This window comes from Dipteris shenzhenensis, chromosome 16 (genome assembly GCF_047967505.1).
Source record: "Dipteris shenzhenensis isolate YYH24624 ecotype China chromosome 16, Dip_SZ_1.0, whole genome shotgun sequence".
Classification (NCBI taxonomy): domain Eukaryota; kingdom Viridiplantae; phylum Streptophyta; class Polypodiopsida; order Gleicheniales; family Dipteridaceae; genus Dipteris; species Dipteris shenzhenensis.
The window spans coordinates 13,198,567-13,219,897 of record NC_141611.1 but is presented as its reverse complement, the minus strand read 5'-3'; the positions used below and the strand labels follow the sequence as shown (position 1 = coordinate 13,219,897).

The 21,331-nt window shown below is 43.7% G+C and overlaps 1 protein-coding gene across 4 annotated transcripts in view; it reads right to left on the bottom strand.

Moving 5' to 3' along the window:
- Nucleotides 1-255: 255 nt before the first annotated feature.
- LOC147892578 (peptidyl-prolyl cis-trans isomerase FKBP13, chloroplastic-like) overlaps nt 256-21,331 on the bottom strand; it is a 34,153-nt gene continuing 13,077 nt past the window's right edge. The window contains exons 4-7 of one of the 4 annotated variants that reach the window (XR_015542343.1): nt 16,054-16,122; nt 1,034-1,100; nt 886-962; nt 258-745 (exon numbers count right to left, since the gene is read on the bottom strand). Coding sequence is in view for 2 of the 4 variants with exons in the window: in XM_087387318.1 (XP_087243444.1) it covers nt 1,036-1,100; nt 16,054-16,122 (134 nt within the window). In the remaining 2 variants the exon portion in view is untranslated. Of the gene's footprint in view, nt 1,101-16,053; nt 16,123-21,331 lie in introns of all 4 variants that reach the window. The other 3 variants (XR_015542342.1, XM_087387319.1, XM_087387318.1) reach the window with 3 other exon arrangements.

Genomic DNA, 21,331 nt, shown 5'->3' with positions numbered 1-21,331 from the left:
AGACGCTTTGAGAACTACTAAGTTGACGCGAGTTTCAAGCAGTTTTCTAATTGCTACCCACAAATCTTGGATTCACTTCTTTCCATACTAGAATGAGCTACATGTCAACAACCTACCTCATTCTAAAGTTTAAAAGAAGAAGAAATGACCCTAAAACCAAATTATAATAATAAACCGTCGTAAGCGAATCATTGGCATCCATTTTATCAATCACAAGGCTGTATCAAGATGTCACAGAAGTCAACTTATCAGACAAAATATATGAACATTATTGCTCCAGATACAAGTGTTGGCTATTAGTATACATAGCCGAGTAAATACAGCTATATCTGTCATTCATACCATAAAGAAATCTTGTAGAAAATGAGGTCCCTCACTAATCAATAAAGCTTTTGATAAGCATGTTGCTGGTTCACAAAAGGTTTGATTACTGGGAAGCTCTCCACGCCTCCGCAAGTTCAATACATAAGATCATACAAAACTCTTTAGAACTATCAATATACTATTCAGACTCCACCATGCAGTCTAATTTTATTTGAGCATTCAGCTCTGGATGAGAGACTGCTATAACAAAATCTTTACGTAATACAGAGTTAATAAACGTATAATGCAAGGGTTACGGCACAATAAAATTTTAATTTGCCGCTGTGAAGAGCGTTTCAACATTATACAATGAAACAGACCTAAGATGCAGCTGTGGAAGGTCCAGCATGTCCAGCTATTTCCCAGGCATGCCTTGCTAGACCTGGCACAGGAATAAAGTTTGGTCATAGGGAAACCTGCTCCCAATTAAATAAAATTGCAAATAACCTTTCTGGACATACCATCACATGAAACAATTTTCTTTTACTCGTTTAATCAAAGGATGGATAAACAAAAATTCACCTGAAAGCCACCATGAGTTACATGATGAAATAAATTTTGGGCACACTAGTTCTCAAGTTCCCAATGACTGGAAAGCCCTGCAGTATTAGAGACTACAAATAGAGGCTGAGAAACTTTCATCTTCACAGAGCCAATAAATTTTCCTTACCTTCAGACTTTACCCACAAATTCGACATCGAATAAGAGCACAGAGTTTGGAGGTATAACACAGGAACCTGCAAAATTAACACCATCAGTTCAACAGTTGGGGACAGTGAATGGACTATAGGAACGCCTCTCTCTCTCTCTCTCTCGTGGATCAGACTGTCTCTCCACATGAGGATGATGATGCCAGGATGGCTGCATAGGTTTATGGTGGACATGTACTACGAGCTGGGGAGGAAGCAGTAGGTCCAAGAGTAAAACTAGGAGTGGGTTATCACACCGAGCATACAATGAATCGAGGGGTAAGTACTACTTACCGCCTCCTTATGCCTTTTTTACCTCTCTTAACTTCACGTCTGTGCTTATCATGCACACCTAGATTCTGGTTTTAACTTGGAGGAAGAGTACACCGAAGATGTGCAGGATTTGCAATGGAAATCAGAGTGAAAGATTTCAGCATATCAGAACACACAGAACATTCATCTCCATTATTGTTCCAATTGCGAATCCGGCATATATTGCCACATCAAATGGACAAGCAAAGGGCACAATCCGAGAATGAGCTCTCACACCGCATACACTGCGCTCTCACTCACCTTACTTGCATTAAGCAGACATCAATCTCAGCTACAAATCAGCTACATCACAATCTGTGCTTTGCCAATCACACAGTTCACACATCAATACGACTATCACCCGATCACACAGATCATAGAGATCATCTCAATATGCCAAACACAAATGTGGATCAAGGATAGTCTGATCATTCTTGCAGAACAAGGATCAAGGATCATGGATTTGTTGCAAGTATAACAGCAATTGTACTCCAGCTGACAAGTCACACCAATTGTGATCAGGTCACAACTGTCTGGATCACGTTGCACACATGAGCACTTCTTCACAAGGGTACCTGCCCAATTCCACGATGACCTGGAATCAAAACTAGTAGATGATTCAAAGTCTGATGATTAATATGGGTCCACTGTTGGCCACATGTTCCAGATCCAGAGTTGGTTGTCAATATTTTTAGCACACCCCGGTGGAGCAAAATCATGAGTTCCAACCCACACCTTGATAGCTAAATCTTGTATAATCCATTTGTGTGGGCGCCGGGCGGTCAATGGAAATAAGGATCTAGATACCAACAGCATGAGCTGCCGGACTACCCGATGAATCCAGCTCCTGGTCTTTATCATCCCACCACATGGTAATTCAGCCATTTGCCATGGGAAAAGTCTACAACTTGATCTACTTCCATCCACAATTTGCCCTTCTGAGATGTACACCGTCAATAGTTCCTCGCCAAGGGAAAGAACCTGTTGGGTCAGTGCCATACTCTGGATCTGCTGCTGTTGCACCACTAAATGCACACCTGGTCATCAATGCTGCAATTGGCACCAACAGTTAATCCTATATTGATGCAAACTAGGGCTACAACCAGCTCTCGCCAAGTGTCCCATCTGCCTATATCGAAGACATTGTCTTGGGAGGGCAGAAACCTCAACCCATTGACAAATTCAGTCCCATGCATTGTCTCCAGAACGATCTCCTCAGCCAAGGACTTTGGGTACTCTATGATTACTTTGAGCCACGAAACTCCATTGTCTGTTAAAACTGAGGCTGCTGTAGTAGGCAGGGACTCCAGCATTGTACCAAAGCAACCTTCTATGGAGGACAAGATGGAAGGACACTCCCTCCGAAGCATCATTGGGAATTGTGGCACATGGTGTGTCACATCCATATCATATTAAAGAAGAAAGACACCTCTCCCAGAGATGGTGTCCCCTAGAATGTGGTCACTCTCTAAGGCCTGTTGCCACGTTCCCTGATATGAGCAAGGTTAGCTAGGACAGTTAAGTACAGTCAGTATGAGTTCCAACTAGAGTTAGTACACGTAGTACATTTAGTCCCAAGTTCATATAGGCCACACTTGTACTTTCAAGCACTATCCATTCTTGCAAGTACTTTTAGCTTCCTCATTCCATTGCACTTCACTCCTCTCTATAGTGGTATCACAGCAAGTTCTTGCTCCCCCCCTTGCGTGCACATCTACAGCCCACTTTCGCTACTTGTTCTGTTCGATGTTCATCATCTTGCTTAGCTCGCTTCAGCTCAGCTATGACCAGTTCAGCTTAGCTTATGTAGCTCAGTCAGCCGTGACCAAACCAACGCCTTCAGCTTAGCTCACCTCCATACAGTCGCCACCAGCAACTCCAGCAGGCACCTACAGTCCGCGATTGTTTCACATCGATCATCATTTGCCATACGGCACCAGTCCCATGAACTACCAGTTCAGCACCGCCGTCCATACTCTTTGTTGGAAAAAGCACAGACATACCGCTCTGTACCATTTTGTACTGCACATGTCTTCTGTCCCTGTCTGTACACAATCAATCGATGAATCTATACAGGAGCAACCGTACATCCATACCTACTTGCTCGGAATCATCTGCACAGCACCATTCTCGGTGTACCGGTCCATACAATTGCACAGATATCCGTACGGTCCGTACAATTGCACAAAATATTTGCTTGGTGCCTGTCCGTACATCAAATTTAAGTATCTCAGAGTACCGTACAGTTTCTAACAACTTGTCCGCACAATACGGATTTTGGCACTGGTTGGTTCATGTCAGTTTTCAATTTGCAGGCTCAAGTCGGGTTCAGCTCTTGTTTAGCTTGCAGTCCAGCTCCCATTTGCAATCTGCAACTTGCATTGGCAGATTTAATAAACTTAGTTGACTTTGTGATTGCCAGACCCGTCACAAATTGGGAACATTGGGTGTATTGACACCACATTGTAGTGCACTCTGGACTAATACATCTGCATTTGTGGTCTCCTTTGATTTGCCCTAAAATTAGCACATTTTCTCCCTAGAAATTTGGGGCTTTTGCTCTATTTTTTCTCACATTTGGGTCTTGTGCCTATGGGGTTTTGTCTTCAGGTGCTCATTTTGAGCTAAATGCACGAATCTGCCCACAAAGGCTGACTGCAAATGATGACCTGAAGTCTATCCCGCAAAACTCTCTCCAACAACTAATTCAAAGGCAGTCACTCACTGATTTGCACTGTAGGTCATTACAAAATCCCCAAACAGAAAAATTTGACTCTGCACAAATGCAACTGCCAAAGCCTCAAGGCTACCACAGCAAATAAGCTTGCTGCCCACAAAATCTGACTGCAATGACTGCAAATGTCAGGCTAAAAGGACAGCAAAAATCCGCAAATGTGACTGCTGTAGGATCGAATGAAAGAGAGAGAGTGCAGGTATGGAAGAAGTCGCACGATAGTTCAGCCGTCACGTCAAACTTAGATAATGAAAAATAGGAGTACAAGGTACTTGTACCTAGACCTAGGACTAAGTGTCCTAGGTGTCACATAGGACTAAGTGTCCTATATGGCCTAAAAGGCACTAACACAACAAGTGCCTACATTTATGCCTACAAGGCACATACCATGGCCTATAGGGCATCACTAGAACCACCAGAAGATGGCCTACAAACCCCCCTCCATGGGATGGGCTGAAGTACTCTGGAAACGTCTCAGAATACCTGGTACATGTTCATCCAAAAGGATATAGCCACCTATGAATGTACAAGGGATGTCAGATCATGTAACAAAGGGAACCAAATGTAAAGCATGTCGAAAGACTTCGAACTTGGGACGAGGAAGTGCCTTTGTAAACATATCTACTATGTTGTCCTCTGTGGGAAGATAGGACAACTCTATATCTCCTGCTGACAACCGCTCCCGAACATAATGATAGTGAACTTCAATATGCTTGGTACGCGCATGAAACACTGGATTACGTGCAATGGCCAAAGCACTCTGGCTGTCAGTGTAGACAATAGTGGAGGATGTCTGGCAAATACCAAGATCTGTAAGTAACTGTCGAAGCCAAACACACTCTACTGTAGCGGTGAAAGCTGCCCTGTACTCAGCCTCACAGCTAGACATGGTAATTGTTGGTTGCTTCTTGCTGAGCCAAGAGATACATGAATTGCCAAGCCAAAAAAAATTGCCAGTATGTGACACTCTGGTGTCGGAACATCCTGCCCAGACACTATCTGTGTAAGCATGCATGGTAAGTGAACCCTAATCACCATAGAAGAGGGCTAAATCCTGAGTGCCTCTGAGATATCTGAAGACTCTCTTCACTGCCTGCCAATGCTGTGAACTGGGCATGTGCATGAATCTGCTGAGCTGAGATACTGCATATTGCAAGTCAGGTCTGGTGTGACATAAATAAATAAGGCATCGAACAGCTTGCTGATAAAGAGTGATATCACATGGTGGGCTCCCATCATGAGCTGAGAATTTGAAGCCAGGGTCCAATGGAGTAGAGATTGGCTTGCAATCCTCAAACTGAAAACGATCAAGGAGCTGTCCAATATACTTGGACTGAGACATCATGATACCCCCCTCAACATGAGCAAACTGAATGCCCAAATAATAATGGAGCCGTCCCATGTCTGACATGTCAAAAATCTGCTGCAAATCAGCGTTGAAAGCTGCAATTTGCCGAGTATCTGTGCCCATGATGAGCACATCATCCACATATAAAATCAGCACTAAAAAATCAGATCCACTCCCACGGACATAAAGAGTGGGTTCTGTGGGACTATTCTAAAAACCAAGGGATAGTAAGTGTGCATGAATTTTGGCATACCATGCCCTGGGTGCCTGCTTCAAACCATAAAGGGCTTTTCTAAGCCGGCATACCTTATTTTCAGAATTAACAACCTCAAAGCCAGGAGGTTGTGTGACATAGACTTCTTCCTGCAGATCCCCATGAAGAAAAGTGGTCAAGTTGGTGCACTTGCCAATGATGATGGGCTGCAATGGCAATGACACATCTAATGGTAGTAATCCTGGATGTGGGAGCAAATGTCTCCTCAAAGTCAATGCCTTGTTGTTGGGCATACCCTTTTGCAACAAGACGGGCTTTGTATCGATCTATGCTACCATCAGATTTCCTTTTTAATTTGTAGACCCACCGTGTTCCAATGGCATGCTCGCCGGGAGGGAGATCTACTAATTCCCATGTGTCATTTTTGGCAATAGATTGTAACTCAGCTCTCATTGCATCCATCCACTCTTTGCTGTCAAAAGCATCTTTATGGCACAGAGGCTCTTCATTGCAAGCTGTAGCAAGGAGTGCAAACTCAAGAAAGTGACCATGCTGTCTATTCCCTGATCTTGTCCGAGCAGCAAAAGGCTGATCTTGTTTGCTGTCCCTCAATGTATCAAGAAGCAATCTGGGAACTTGCCTGTGCTGTCTATTGGCAGCTCTTTCTTCAATGACTCCATCATGAGTAGTGGGATCATTTTGTGCCAGAACAGAAACCTGCAAATCAGCATGAGGTTGTGGCTGATTATTGCTTAGTGGAGGGCCTCCAGGAGGCTCATGTTGCTGGTAAAAATCCTCTTTTGATGATGGCAGAGGTAACCAAGATTCAAAGGCATCAAACATGTCAACATCTGGCTTTGCTTTGCAGTCCACAAGAGGAGAAGCTGAATGTTCAGCAAAGATCACATCTCTACTGACAATAATCTTCCCAGTATTTGGTTGATATAACCGATACCCTCTGCTCTCCTGGCTGTAACCAATAAACATGCATTTGATTGCCTTGTCATCAAGCTTATGTCTCAGCTGGGATGGTACATGAACATATGCAAGAGACCCAAAAACTCTCATGTGTGAAAGTGAAGGCTTCCTGCCTTTCCATGCTTCATAAGGTGTAATAGTCTTCAATGCCCGTGTAGGTGATCTATTCAGCACATAGTTGGCACACATTACTGCATCAAGCCAAAATTTATTGGGCAAAGACTTGGCCTTAAGCATGCATCTGGCCATCTCCATTGTGGACCTGTTTTTCCTTTCAGAAACAAGATTCTGCTGAGGAGTGTAAGGAGTAGTGCATGAGTGAATAATGCCCCGTGAAGACAGAAATGCATCAAACTCCTTTGACATATACTCTCCCCCCCTATCTGTGTTGAGGGTGACAAGCTTGCATCCTGATTTATTCTCAACCATATTCAGCCATCTCTGAAAGCATAAGAAAACTTCAGATTTGGCCTTTAAAGGATATACCCAACAATATCTTGTGAAATCATCAATGAGAGTCATGAAATACTTATACCCCCCAATGGCATTTGTCCTCATTGGGCCACAGACATCACTGTGTACTAGCTGCAATTTCCTTTGTGAGAGTTTTGGACAATTCTTTTGAAAAGGAAATCGATGCATCTTACCCAAAAGACAACCCTCACACACATGTTTGGAAACTGTGTGAGTCTGAGGTACATCATTTGCCATCTACTGTGAATGTAGCTTTGCAAGAACTCTATAATTGAGATGGCCCATTCTCTCATGCCAAAGATGACTTTTAGCAGGCTGTGAATCTGAACTAGCCAATGCTTCAATAGAAAGTGCAGCTGAATGATGATCAAGGTGATAAAGCCCTTTTTGCAAAGTGCCACTGAGAACTATGGCATTATCATCACGAAGATCATAAACTAGACATCTGTAGCCATCAAAAATTACTCTGAAACCTGAAGTAGCAATTGCTGAAATTGAAATCAAGTTGACTTCAATGCCAGGCACAAAAAGGACATTTGTCAGAGTGACAGGATGGCTTGAAATGGATGTGAGCTACACATCTCCAACTCCTTTTACAGCATATGAAGCATTATTAGCACATGTAACAGTCCCCCCTCGAGGTGCATCAGCTAAAGAATGAAACAACTGTCTGCAAGAAGTGACATGCTTGGAAGCACCACTATCAAAGTACCAGGACTGAGCATCATTAGCAGTAAAGAATGCATCACCTTTGGATGGATCAAATGAGCAATGGACAGCCCATGCCCAATTATCCTGAAGAGCATGTGCATGTGAAGCATCTTCTGTCTCATGGGATTCAATAGCATGAGAGGCATTAATTGTCAATCCTGCTTTCTTTTTCTCTGAAGCAATGCGCTTCCTGCATTCTGAAATGTCATGTCCAGGCTTGCGACAATAGTTGCATCTTTTCTTCTTTGCCTTATCTGCTGTATTTTTAGATGCATGAGAGGAATTGCAGCTGCTATGCGCAGATTTTGGCTTGCCCATAGGCTTGGAAGCCTTGCCTCTTCCTGTTTGATGTGATGCAAATGCATGATCAGGAATAATGGGTTGTCTATTAGCTCTACTTTGCTCTTCCTGCAAGAAAAGAATAGTGGTCTGGATTACCCATGGCCACTAATCGAAGGGTTGTAGCAAACCCTTGATATGTATCTGGCAGTCCATTCAATGTGGTACTGACAAGCTGTGAATTTAGCACCACTCATCAATGTTGGCAAGCTGTTCCATGAGGTCCTTGACCTTTGTTAGGTATGCATCCATAGAGTCACCTTCATTCATACTGACTTCCTGTAATTGCCTTCTCAAATATGCAACACGCGCTTCATTGCGAATCTGATAGAGAGAAGCCAATTTATCCCAAGCATCCTTAGCTGTCCTGCAAGACCGGATGTGTGGAATAATGATTCTCTTGCATGATAAAGCAATGCATGAATGTGCATTTGCATCTCTTGCATCCGATCTTGACTGTTCTTGAGTTGGAAGAGCAGCAGCAGGAGTGCTAGAGGAAGAGGCATCAGGAGGAGTACCCCCTGCAGAAGGACCAGCAGTAGAGGCAACCACTGTAGCATTGGCTGGCCTCAGATCAGCCCCAGAAACAATATTCCACAAATGCTTTGCAACAAGAATATGTTTCATGAGATAAGACCACATCGGATAGTTGGTGCCATCCAACTTATCATCTTCACGAAGAACTCCAAATAAATCTTGATTGTTCCCAGCCATAGCAAATGTGATATCCCGAAAAAGACTTGAAAACCCAAAAGCCTCAAGGCTATCACTGCAAAAAGCTGGCTGTCTAAAAATGACAGCAAATATCTGCAAATTTCTGACCCAAATCAAAGGGCAAATGCAGATCTGACCCAAATGTGACTGTGACAGGCAATGTTCACTGCAAAAACAGCAAATCTGGCAAAAGCCCCAAATTCAATGAGGGCAAATAGGCCAAAAAGAGGGTTGATGAGATTCTACTAGATCCCCAGGTTGTGTCCACCATGCTGAGTGGCCTTTCTGATTCTTATGAGGGCTTTGCTACGACATTGAGGTTGGTAGCTATGGGTAACCCCAACCACTATACCTTTGATCCACGTTGCTTTTGTGGGAGAAGCAGAGCCATGCAAATTGGGCTGCCTCCATTAATGCAATTCAAGCCTTTACCACTGACCATAAAGGCAAAGGCAAAGGGGCAAGAATTTCAGCAATTCTAAAATTAACGTTCGTACCTCATTCTCTATCTAGCCAGCATGATGGCAAGAAGAAAAAGAGATGCAGCTATTGCTAGAAGCTAGGCCATGACATTTCAGAATGCAAAAAGCACATTGCTTGAGAGAAGCAATAACAGACAGCAGCAAGGTCTTGCAGTTTCAGATGCTTCTACCGTACGTGATCACAGCCATGAGGCAGCAAATATTGCTCTTGGATTGGGCACTTGTTGTCACACCCCATTACCATCCTTCCAAACATGATGCAGCTTTATTGGTGGCTGATCCTATGTTACATTGGTACTGGTGCTTCCAAGCACATAACCTCCTACAAAAAGCTATTTCTGTCCTTGGATGATGTACTTAAGGGGGGCTTAGTTGCATGTGCCACTAATGTGACTTAACCCATGACACGGATCAGTCAAGTGACAGTCACTTCAGTCTCAAGTGATGCAGTCACTCTCTTGAAAGTTTTATATGTTCCAGGAATATAGGAAAAATCTGATTTCTATGTCAGCCATTGCTACAAATGGCTATAGAGTCATTTTGATTGGTTGTCGTTGTGCGGTATATGACTTTCAGCATGATAACAGCATTGTACTTACTGGAACACTTACCCGAGGGATGTATAAACTTGGCTTGTATGAGAGAGAGGCTGTTTTTTAGGCAAATGCAGCAGCTGAATCAGTTATTGCAGATACTCAACTCTGGCATGAGAGTGGTGAAGATGCATTCACATGATATGGTAGTAGACCAGAGAGGGATCCTTGTTGAAAAAAATGCACAGGTTCTCCTCTTGGGACTGTTGGTGCATCTCGTAAGTTGCACTTGGTTCATAGCCATGTACGTGGATTGATGTGAACCCCCACCTCTTGGAGGCTACCCTTTCTTTGTCACTTTTGTGGATGACTTCACCAGGCACACGTGGGTTTACCCCTTGAAAAAACCATTTTCTTGCCATGGCTGACTATGAGAGTGGAAATAAGTTCTCTGCATTGATAGGGGGGGTGAGGACACATCTCATGAATTTTCTGGTTTTTAAGCAGCCCGGGGAATAATACATTTTTGCACAGTGCCATACACTCTGCAGCAAAATGGAGTTGCAAAGCAGAAAAAATGGACTTTAAGAAATGGCTAGGTGTACGCTAAAAGGTAAGTCTTTGTCCAACAAGTTTTGGTTGGATGCCATTATGTGTGCCGACTATGTGCTAATAGAGAACCCACTAGGGCATTGAAGACAATTACTCCCTATGACGCCTAGACATGTCATAAGCCAATGCTTTCACACATAATGTTAGAAACATGGTGAAGAGAGAGAGAGAGAGAGAGAGAGAGAGAGAGTTAGGGTGTGAGGAAATAATGCTCATCTGAAGACATGAAGAAGGCTTTCATTCATTCATCAAGTATGACAAGACAAGTGAAGTACAAGCCTTATATAGGCTACTCACTCACACACTAGCACCTAGTGAATATGGGATAAGTCCCATGATGGCACGTGGCACTCACACAAGACTCACACACATAGACTAGTACTAGATCACCTAGTACTACACACCAACACTTCACATCAACACGCTTTTTGACTATGATATCTCCAACACCCCCCTTCATAGCAAAGAGAGTGAGACCCAACACGCAAAGAGTAGATCGTTCCCCCCTCCATTGCAATACCGCAAAGAGCAAGTCCAACTATCCAACACCTCCCGTGTGATCATGACTTCTCAGTCAGCTTGCGACCAGCAGGGGCAAACCATCACTCGTCATCCCCCCTTACTCTGAATTGGGTGGGCAAACCATCACTCGTCATCCCCCCTTACTCTGAATTGGGTGGTCAATACCATCAACCAAAGTAAAAGACAATACATTCATTTTTGTGGGACAACCCAAGGCAGAGTACCTCTTATTGACTCCAAATACATTCAATTTAGAGGGTCAACTCAAGGCTGAGAGCCTATTTTTGACTCAACACACATAGCATAGGGGCCTAAAAAGCCCAACCCTGGTCAAATGGATCCTCGTTATCAAGAGAGAGGCCATAAACCTCTACTGTAGCTGCATGTATCTCCTCCTGGGGCTCTTGGGGTTTAGCAAGACTGGCATGATGCTTCTCTTGTTTCTCTGCTTTCTTCTTGAAGCAATGGGCTTCAATGTGTCCTTTCCTCTTGCAAAACCTGCAAATAATGTTCTTGTTGGTCTTCCATTTGCTTGTGGAAGCAAATGCATGATCAATAGGAGAGGCAAGAGCGGCTTCCTTATTGCGACGATCCTTCTCAATGAGGAGGGCCACCATATCATCAAATGTGGTAGTGGCAAGACGGAGGATCTCAAGAGTGTGCTCAAAGCGACAAATGCCATGCATTCTCTTAATAAGGACGACCATCTTATCTTCATCATCAAGGACACTTTTCAAACTTGAGAAAGAAAGAAAGAAATTTTATTAGAGTCTTCGGAAGACTGATGGGTCTATGAGATTGAAAGAAAACCTAATACAAATCACAGTAAGGATGGAGCTATTGAAACGAGAGTTGTTGAACAAGAGATTGAAACCGGGCTAGATGATCACTCAAGTCATCACTCTCTTCCATTTTCAGCTCATAAAATTTGAGCTTCAAAAAGACTTTAGAGTTGGTGATTTTATTACCAAAGAAGGTCTCGAGCGACTCCAAATCTGCCTAGCTGTTGACTTGAAATCCACATGATGGATGAGAGAGTCAGCTAAGCAAAGACCAATGAGGGCAATAGCCTTAGCATTCCGCTACTTCCAAATCTTTTGGTGTTGTTGATTAAGTAACTCAACCTGGTCATCCTCAACAACATCCCAAACTCCTTCACGCATAAGCAAAAATTGCATCTTGGTTTGCCACGTGGGAAAACCTTCCCCCTTAAACTCCTCCACGAGGATATAACTTGAGGACAAGGAAGTCATGATTGAAGAGGACTTCATGAAGGCGGGTAGCAAGCTAAGATGAAGGACCACCAATCTCCTAGTGTGCAAAAGAACATATATAAATGCCTAGAGATGCTCCAAATATGAACCCGAATTTGAGAGCAGCAAAGATACGCCTCGAAATGTGTAAAGCAACTCAGCATAATAGCTCCAAAGTACACCTAAGTGTTTCAGCAGATGTGTGGTTGTACCAAAACACAACAGCAGGTCTCTGCGATGAAAATCGGCTGATATAGATGTCCTGGAGGCCTCAAAACAGTTCGAAATTGCCTCTGTTGTTGACAGGTTATGATCCAACAGTCTCAAAACAGCCCAGGGACGCTTCAATGAGCTCGAACTTCTGTAATAAATGTCCTGTAGATGTCTGCAGCAGATGTCCAGAGGCCTGGTGTGCTCCAAGAATGCAGTATGCAGCACCTGGGGGCGTGGAAATTGCTCAGGTGTGGTGGCTATGGCACTTGAGCTGCTCGGAGATTGTCTAGTATGCAGCAGCAACTCAAAAACCCTGATTTCGGTGATGGAAAGATCCAAAACGTCCTTGGGGAGCCACACGTGCAGATGCCTCTTGCAGGACGTACCGCCCAGCAAGCAAAGGGGAAGCCAAGAGCCTAGCTACAGCTCCAAGAGGGCTTGAATGAAGGCGGCTGGCTGCAAGGACAGAAATCGGAGGTGGAGTAGCTATGGAGGAGGTCAAACAGGGCGAAATGGAGCAGGGCTGAGGCGGCTGCAGGCTGCAGGAAGAAGGGCTAAAGCAGAATTGGGGTTAGGGCAAGGATGACGAATTAGGGTTAGGGCAAGGGTGACGAATTAGGGGTGACGTGGAAGCTATGGAAGGTGGCTCTGATACCATGTTAGAAACAGGGTGAAGAGAGAGAGAGAGAGAGAGAGAGAGAGAGAGAGAGAGAGAGAGTTAGGGTGTGAGGAAATAATGCTCAGATGAAGACATGAAGAAAGACTTTCATTCATTCATCAAGTATGACAAGACAAGTGAAGTACAAGCCTTATATAGGCTACTCACTCACACACTAGCACCTAGTGCATATGGGATAAGTCCCATGATGACACGTGGCACTCACACAAGACACACACATAGACTACTACTAGATCACCTAGTACTACACACCAACCCTTCACACCAACACACTCTTTGACTACAATATCTCCAACACATAAGAGTGTTTTGTTGTTTGGCATATGCACATGTGCCCTCTCAGTTAGAGGAAAAGGCAGTAAAGTATATATTTATTGGCTACAGCTCACAAAGTAAAGGCTATAGATTGTATTAGCCTAGCTTAGCACAGATGATGCTTTTGCTGAGCACACAGCTTTGCCTTGGCTGGACTGTTGAAAACTGCCCTCTGTAAATGCCTCATATCTATTTGATTTAATGCTTCCTCTCTTTCAGTCTCATACAAATTCAGATCAGCAATTGCAGGGTTCCAATCCCCCAGCTGCAAGCAGGTCTCAGCCTTAGATTCATGCCCATGCTCAGCCTAATATGCCTCAGCATGATGACAATGCTATTGAGCAGGCAGTAACCTAGGAAAGAGCTGTCATTAGACAGCACAAAATTGTCCCAAAATGGCTCTTTGATGCTCTTAAGGACAGCAGGCAGGCTGAACCTTTGGCTGCCCCTACGGGAGTTGCGCAACATCAAATGCATGGTCATTTTTTGGACGTTGTATTGCCACAGCTTGTAATGAGGAGCCTTTATGCCATAAGGATGCATTTGACAGCAAAGAATGGATAGATTCTATGAAAGCTGAATTGAATTCTATTCACCAGAATAGCACATGGGAGTTGTGTGACTTGCCTCGTGGCAAGCATGCTGTTGGCACAAAGTGGGTCTACGAGTTGAAGCGGAAAGCTGATGCTAGCATAGACCGCTATAAAGCCCGTCTTGTTGCCAAGGGCTCTTGCTCAGCAGTAGGGCATTGACTTGGATGAACATTTGCCCCCACTTCACGCATCACTGCCATTTCGTGTGTCGTAGCTATTGCAGCTCACAGGCATTGGCAGGTTCTCTACTGGACATTAAGACTGCCTTTCCTCATGGTGACTTGCTTAAAGAAGTGTTAGTCAACCTCTTGGTTTTGAGGTTGTAGGCTCTGAAAATAAAGTCTGCTGGCTATGTAAGGCCCTCTTTATGGATTGAAAGAAGCATCCCGGGCGTGGTATGCCAAGATTCGTGTGATTTGATAGGTCTTGGTTTCCAGAGCAGCCCCACAGAAACAACACTTTATGATGTCCAAAAGTGTGGAGCAGATTTGCTCATTTTAATTATTTGTGGATGACATGCTTATCACTGGGCCATCTACCGAGCAAATTGCAGCCTTTAAGACCGATTTTCAGACTTTTTTCCCCATGACAAATATGGGTCAATTGCACTATTATCTTGGCATCTAGTTTGCTCATTTTGAGGGGCGCATTATGATGAGCCAGTGTAAATACACTGAACAGCTCGTACATTGCTTTCAGTTTGAGGATTGTAAGCCAGTATCGATATCTTTGGAGCCTAGCTTCTGTTTCTCCTCAGAGGATGGGCGTGATCCTTTTGATGCCACTCTTTATCAGCAGGCTCTTGGTTGCCTATTTGTGCCACACTTGGCCTGCTATGCAATATGCCGTTTCCCAGTTAAGCAAGTTATGCACAAACCTAGTACCCAACGTTGGAAACCAGTGAAACATGTCTTCCGTGCACACAACATTTGGGGCTCTATATGATGATAAGTCTTCACTGGGCATGCATGCTTTTACCAATAGTGATTGGGCCAGTTCTTATGACACAAGGGTGTCACACCATGGCAACTCTTTCATGCTTGGGGCTTCATGCATATATTGGTTAAGCAAGATGCAACCTAGAGTTGCTACACTTAGTTGTGAGGCTGAGTATAGGCAGCCTTACACTATATTGTAGGGTGTGTTTGGCTTCATACGCTACTTGCAGATCTGGATGTCAGTTAGACATCATCTACTACCATCTACACAAACAACCATAGTTCGTTGGCTATCGCGTGCAATCTTATCTTTCAAGCATGTATCAAGCACATAGATATTTCCTATCATTATGTCAGGGAGTCACTGTCTGTTGGAGACATATAGTTGGAAAATCTCTTTAGGAAGTCTCTACTACGACCCACGTTTAAATCTTTCTTGCAATCTTTACACTTGGTGCCTTTTGTTACGTGATTTGCTATTCCTATACTATCATAGGTTACCATATCCATCCAGGATAAACATGTGCAGCCATAATTTAGTTTCCAGCATTCTTAAGATGTTTCCAAGATACTTCAGCCACACCATGGAGGGGGGTTTGTTGCCACATTCCGTGGTACGAGCCTTGTAGGCTAGTTAGGATAGTTAGTATAGTTAGTACTAGTCCTATCTAGTTTAGTACACTTAGGACATTTTGTCCTAAGTGTTAGAATTATAGTATATGCCTTATTGAAATGGGATGTTGAAAGAGGAAGTCTACGTGCAACAACCGGAAGGTTGAGTCCATCCAAGGTACATGGAATATGCATGCAGGCTGAAGAATCCCAATTATGCGCATGGATAACCTTCTTGTTGATCTGCTATTGCAGCCTCTAAAATATGCTTTGCAAAAGTTGGTCAAATGTATTGTAGTCATTTTTGACACGAAATTCATACATTGTAGCAGTTTAGAAATCCAACTACCCATTTCACAAATGATTAGAGCCTTGAGATGAATCGGACTACAACTTAGCAAAACGGATCTCCCTAGAAAGCATACCTCCTCGGCAGCCTGCACCTCTTTCACCATAGCCTAATGCAGGTGGAATCCTGAGTGTGCGCTTTCCACCTGTTTGAACAAACATACTTGCAATTAAGAGCCTTAGATCTCAGGTTATAAAATAGTGCACCATTGATTCAAGTGTGAGAAAGCAACAACATCAATGAAGGTAAGAAGCTGTCCAAGCAAACAAATAAAACTTTGATATATCCATTCAAAAACCAGGACATTTGAAGAATGGAGAAAGATGTCTTTCACAAAAAGGATTCAAGAACCTTTTAAGTAAAAACCAAAAATTGAGAGAATCCGTGACTGGATCCATTTTCATTGGCATGAAATGGATTATGCCCTCCAACTGCATTAAAGTATGAGCCAGGTGAAGCAGCACTAACCAAACTTAAGGTTATATTCAGGAGAATTAGAAACAAAGGGATCCAGGCGAAACACCATGACTACATCCCCCGCCCCCTACTCCCTTGAGGCCCTTCCTGAAAGAAAAAATCATGTCAGCCTAGATTTACACTTTTCAGCTGTCAAGTCAGAATCCAGCACTTAAGTTCTGTGCAGTATCAAATCCTTTGCTTATTGAAACAAGTGCACCTCACAAGATGTCGAAGTAAAGCATAGAGCTGCTTCCTATTCTTGTACTTCTTGCACAAAGACCTGAACAAGGCGTGGGTGGCCTTTCAGCTTCGAGTCCTTCCCAGAAGGGGCAAGCCTTTGTTTGGTGGATCCTGCAAGCTCCAGCTCAGTTTTTTGGCCCTCTCTATTGCCCATTTTGCTGCCCTTTCTTTGGGTACCAGCCTTAGACGCCTTGAGCTCCTGTAGGCCTAGCGCAGCTCTCTCTTTTTAAGCTCAAGATTAAGGAGGGGAAGGCATGTGCCTCCTTATCCGTAGTTGAGAGCCCTTTTCTTTTCCTTTCTCTCCTTTTCCCCGCGCCTTCCTTTCCTTTCTTGGCGCAATGCTTTGCGTTTTTCCTGAAAGAAGGAATCTTGGTGGCAACAATTGGTTCGGCAAGAAGGGCTCAAATAGCAGCACCTTCAAATCCCCAAGCCATTAAGGTCCTCCTTTCTCCATAAGATAAGAAAAAGGTGAAGAAAGCAATTCGGTCTCTCCAGGACACAGCAGTGGTGCGTAGGATTATCAGTGGGTCTCACTCCCACGAGGAGTCAGGTGCGTGACTGATCCAAGCAAGCTTAGCATTAGAGGGAGACCACATCCATGAGGTTACGATTGTTGGTGAACTGAAAGGAAAGCATGGAGTGAACACAAACTGAGAATTCTTGCTTATGGAATGAAGAAAGGTGAGGTCCTTAAGTAGGCACCTCTTACATGATCACTGACATCACTGATGACCTCTGAGCTCCACAATCATCTCCTCAATCTGCTCCTAGATTCTCTCAATCATCCTATGTGGCATCTACCACCACCTAACAGTGCTTATGGGCACCTAACTGTGCCTCTAGCACACACACATAGAAACCAAGGTGTGCCTGGGTCATACACCTTGAGATATCCCATCATACCCCCCCTCAAGGGAATGCCTCAGGCTATGTCAAGGATACATCTAGTCTCATCGTTTCTCATGCTATCTCATGGTGGTCAAGGATAAATCTATGGCTAGGTTCTCATGCTAGCAAAGGGTTCCCAAGGGTGTGAAGTAAACAAAAGGGATACAAAAGACCTTCCAATTGTTATCTCCCTTGCATGTACATGCACACAATGTCTGCAGGAGGTACCATGGAGCAAAACACATACACATGGCCTACATCATATGGTGACCAGAGGTGTTTACAAAACACAATAGTTTATTTCATTCATTTTGGAGGACTATCCAGGTTGAGTACCTTGACTCAACATAAAAAAGGGAGATCTGGAGCATATATGGAGATGATTCAAAAAGCATAATCTTCATAGGATGCCTCATCTTGTGGAGGCACATCAACTGAAAGTAGATTGGCAATTTCTAACTTTGTAGTTGCTTCCTTTTTGGCTCTACAAAACTTTTCATGGTGATTGTTTTTGAAGGAATAGAGAGAATGAGAGCTAGAGAGTCGTAAGCTTAGAAGCAGTAGTTGCTCAATAGAGTGTGTGAAAGAGTACAACACAAAGTAGTGTAGATAAGGTTTTGTCATAGTGACAAAACCTTAGTAGTCACTAACCATAGTTAGTGAACTAACTGCAGTTAGGGGGAAAAACCTCTAAAAGAGGGAAAAGTGCCCCTAACTAACTTATTATATTACATTGGTCACTGCTGAATTATAGATATAATTCCAACACCCCCCTGCAGTGCCAATGTCATGTACAAGGCTGATCAATCACCAAACGGATATAAGTTCAGGGCACTGCGAAATGCCTCGAACTTCTCACGTGGTAGTGCTTTGGTGAAGATATCTGCAACGTTGTCATGTGTGGACACAAAGATCATACTGATCTCTCCTGCATGTAACTTCTCTCTGACGTAATGATAGTGAACCTCAATGTGCTTCGTGCGAGCATGAAACACTGGATTCTTTGCCACTGCAATGGCACTCTGACTATCAGTGAGAATTGGAGAAGGACCCTCCAAAGACAGATAAAGATCAGCAAATAAACGTCTCAGCCAGACACATTCCACTGTTGCTGTGAAAGCTGCCCTGTACTCAGCTTCACATGATGAGGTAGCCACTGTAGATTGTTTCTTGCTTAGCCATGAAATGCAAGATTTTCCCAAAAAGAAACAATTGCCACTAGTGGACTGCCTAGTGTCATAATCACCAGCCCAATCTGAATCACTGTAGGCATGCATCTGCAAGTCACCCCCCCTGGGAAATAGTAAGCCAAAAGACTTGGTGCCTTGCAAATAACGGAAGATGCGCTTAACTGCCTGCCAATGCATAGTTTTAGGGCTGTGCATATACCTGCTCACCTGAGATACTGCAAACTGAATATCAGGCCTAGTATTGCAGAGATATATGAGGCATCCAACAGCTTGACTGTAAAGTGTGGCATCAACTGAGTCTCCTGCATCATGCATTGTGAGTTTCAGCCCCGGTTCCATAGGAGTAGATATGGGCTTACACTCTTGCATGTTAAATCTGTCCAAAAGTTTCTGAACATACTTGGACTGAGACATAACAGTGCCACGTCTCTCATGAGAGAACTGGATCCCCAAATAAAAATGAAGCAGCCCCAAATCTGACATATCAAAGTGGGTCTGCAAATCAGTTTTGAAATCTGCAATTTTGTCGTCATTGGACCCTGTGAGCAGTAAGTCATCAACATAAAGAAGGATGACTAATATTTCCCCCCCATCCATCTTGATGTAGAGGGTGCTCTCAGTAGGACTATTGTGCAGCCCCTTGCTGGTCAAAAAGGCATGTATCTTGGCATACCATGCACGAGGGGCCTGTTTCAGCCCATATAAAGCTTTATTAAGCTTACAGACTTGAAGTGCATTTGCTGTAATTTCAAAACCCGGAGGTGGTTTGACATACACCTCTTCCAGCAAGTCCCCATTTAAGAAGGCTGTTTTGATGTCCAACTGATGAACATTCCACTCAAAATGTGCAGCCATTGCAATTACTGAGCGGATGGTGGTCATCCAGGATGTAGGAGCAAAAGTCTCCTCATAATCTATGCCCTTTTTCTGAGCATAGCCTTTAGCAACCAGCCTGGCTTTATATCTGTCAATGGAGCCATCTGGCTTCCGTTTGACTTTAAATACCCATCGTGTGCCAATAGCATGTTTACCCGGTGGCAAGTCCACAACATCCCAAGTCTGATTTTTGGCAATGGACTGCAACTCATCGTGCATGGCATTCATCCAATGCACATTACCTTGTGCCTCTTCAAATGTGGCAGGCTCCTCTTCATCAAGGAGAGTACCTGCATATGCTGATTCCACTGAATTAGCACCTTCCATGTGCCTTGCTGCACTGCGAGTCCTGCCAGGTAACGGGGCATCAAGTTTACTCTCCCGGAGAGTCTGTAACAGCCAGTTTGGGACTGTTTTTGCTGCATGGATGTCTGCAATTTCTTGCTGTACCACTTGTTCCACTTCCTGTGGAGGAGGCATGACATCCCGTGGCGGAACTGAAGCATTTGAAGGTTGCTGTAAATTCTGATTTGGATCAGAAAAATCAGCAGGGGAACCCAATGCAATGGGTAGCAACCCTTGAAATACATCTTCTGAAGGTGAAGGCATTTGAAAATCAGCCTGAGTGTAAGCTGAATTTTCAGAAAATATCACATCTCTACTTACAATGATTTTGCGTGTAGCAGGATTGTAGAGACGATACCCCTTGCTTTCTGCACTGTATCCAACAAATATGCATTTGATGGCTTTATCTGACAATTTGTGCCTAAATTCAACTGGCACATGTGCATAGGCAAGGCATCCAAAGACTCGGAAGTGATCCACTGAAGGCTTCCTGTCATTCCAGACCTCAAAAGGAGTTTTGGTTTTTAAAGCCTTAGTGGGAGCCCTGTTCAAAATGTAATTGGCACACATCAAACCCTCTAACCAGAATTTATGGGGCATGTGTTTGCTTTTCAGCATACATCGGTCCATCTCCATGAGGGTTCTATTTTTTCTCTCAGCTTTGCCATTTTGCTGAGGGGTCAGCTTGACTGTGAGCTGATGCACAATACCCTTTTGTTTGAGGAAAGCATCAAATTCTGCAGATAGGTATTCCCCACCTCTATCCGTGCGTAATATCTGTATCTTGAGCCCGGTTTCATTTTCAACCATGGCTGAAAAGTGTTTAAACACTGTGAACACTTCAGATTTCTTTTTCAGCCCATAAACCCAAGTAAAATTGGAGTAGTCATCAATAAATGTGACAAAGTAGAGATGACCACCCAATGAAGGAGTCCTCATGGGACCACAGACATCACTGTGTATAAGCTGCAATTTGCGAACAGCTTTAACTGAACCATCCTTCTTGAAGGGAAATCTATGCATTTTACCTAAAATGCACCCTTCATAGGCATGTGGAGGAGGTATCTCAAGAGGGGGCAATGCATCAACCATTGAAAATTTCTGAAGTGTCATCAAGCTGTTGTAATTCATGTGGCCATATCTGGCATGCCATAATTCTGCATTTTGCATGGCAACTGTAGGGGAAGAAATTGCCAAAGCATGAGCTGCTCTTTTCTGAAAAATATCAAGCTGAAAAAGCCCACGCAGCAGAGTACCAGATAACATTAAGGCATAGTTAGCTTCCCTGTTCCGGACAGCACATTTGTCATCCTCAAAGATGACCTGAAATCCATCTCTGTTAAGAGTGGACACTGA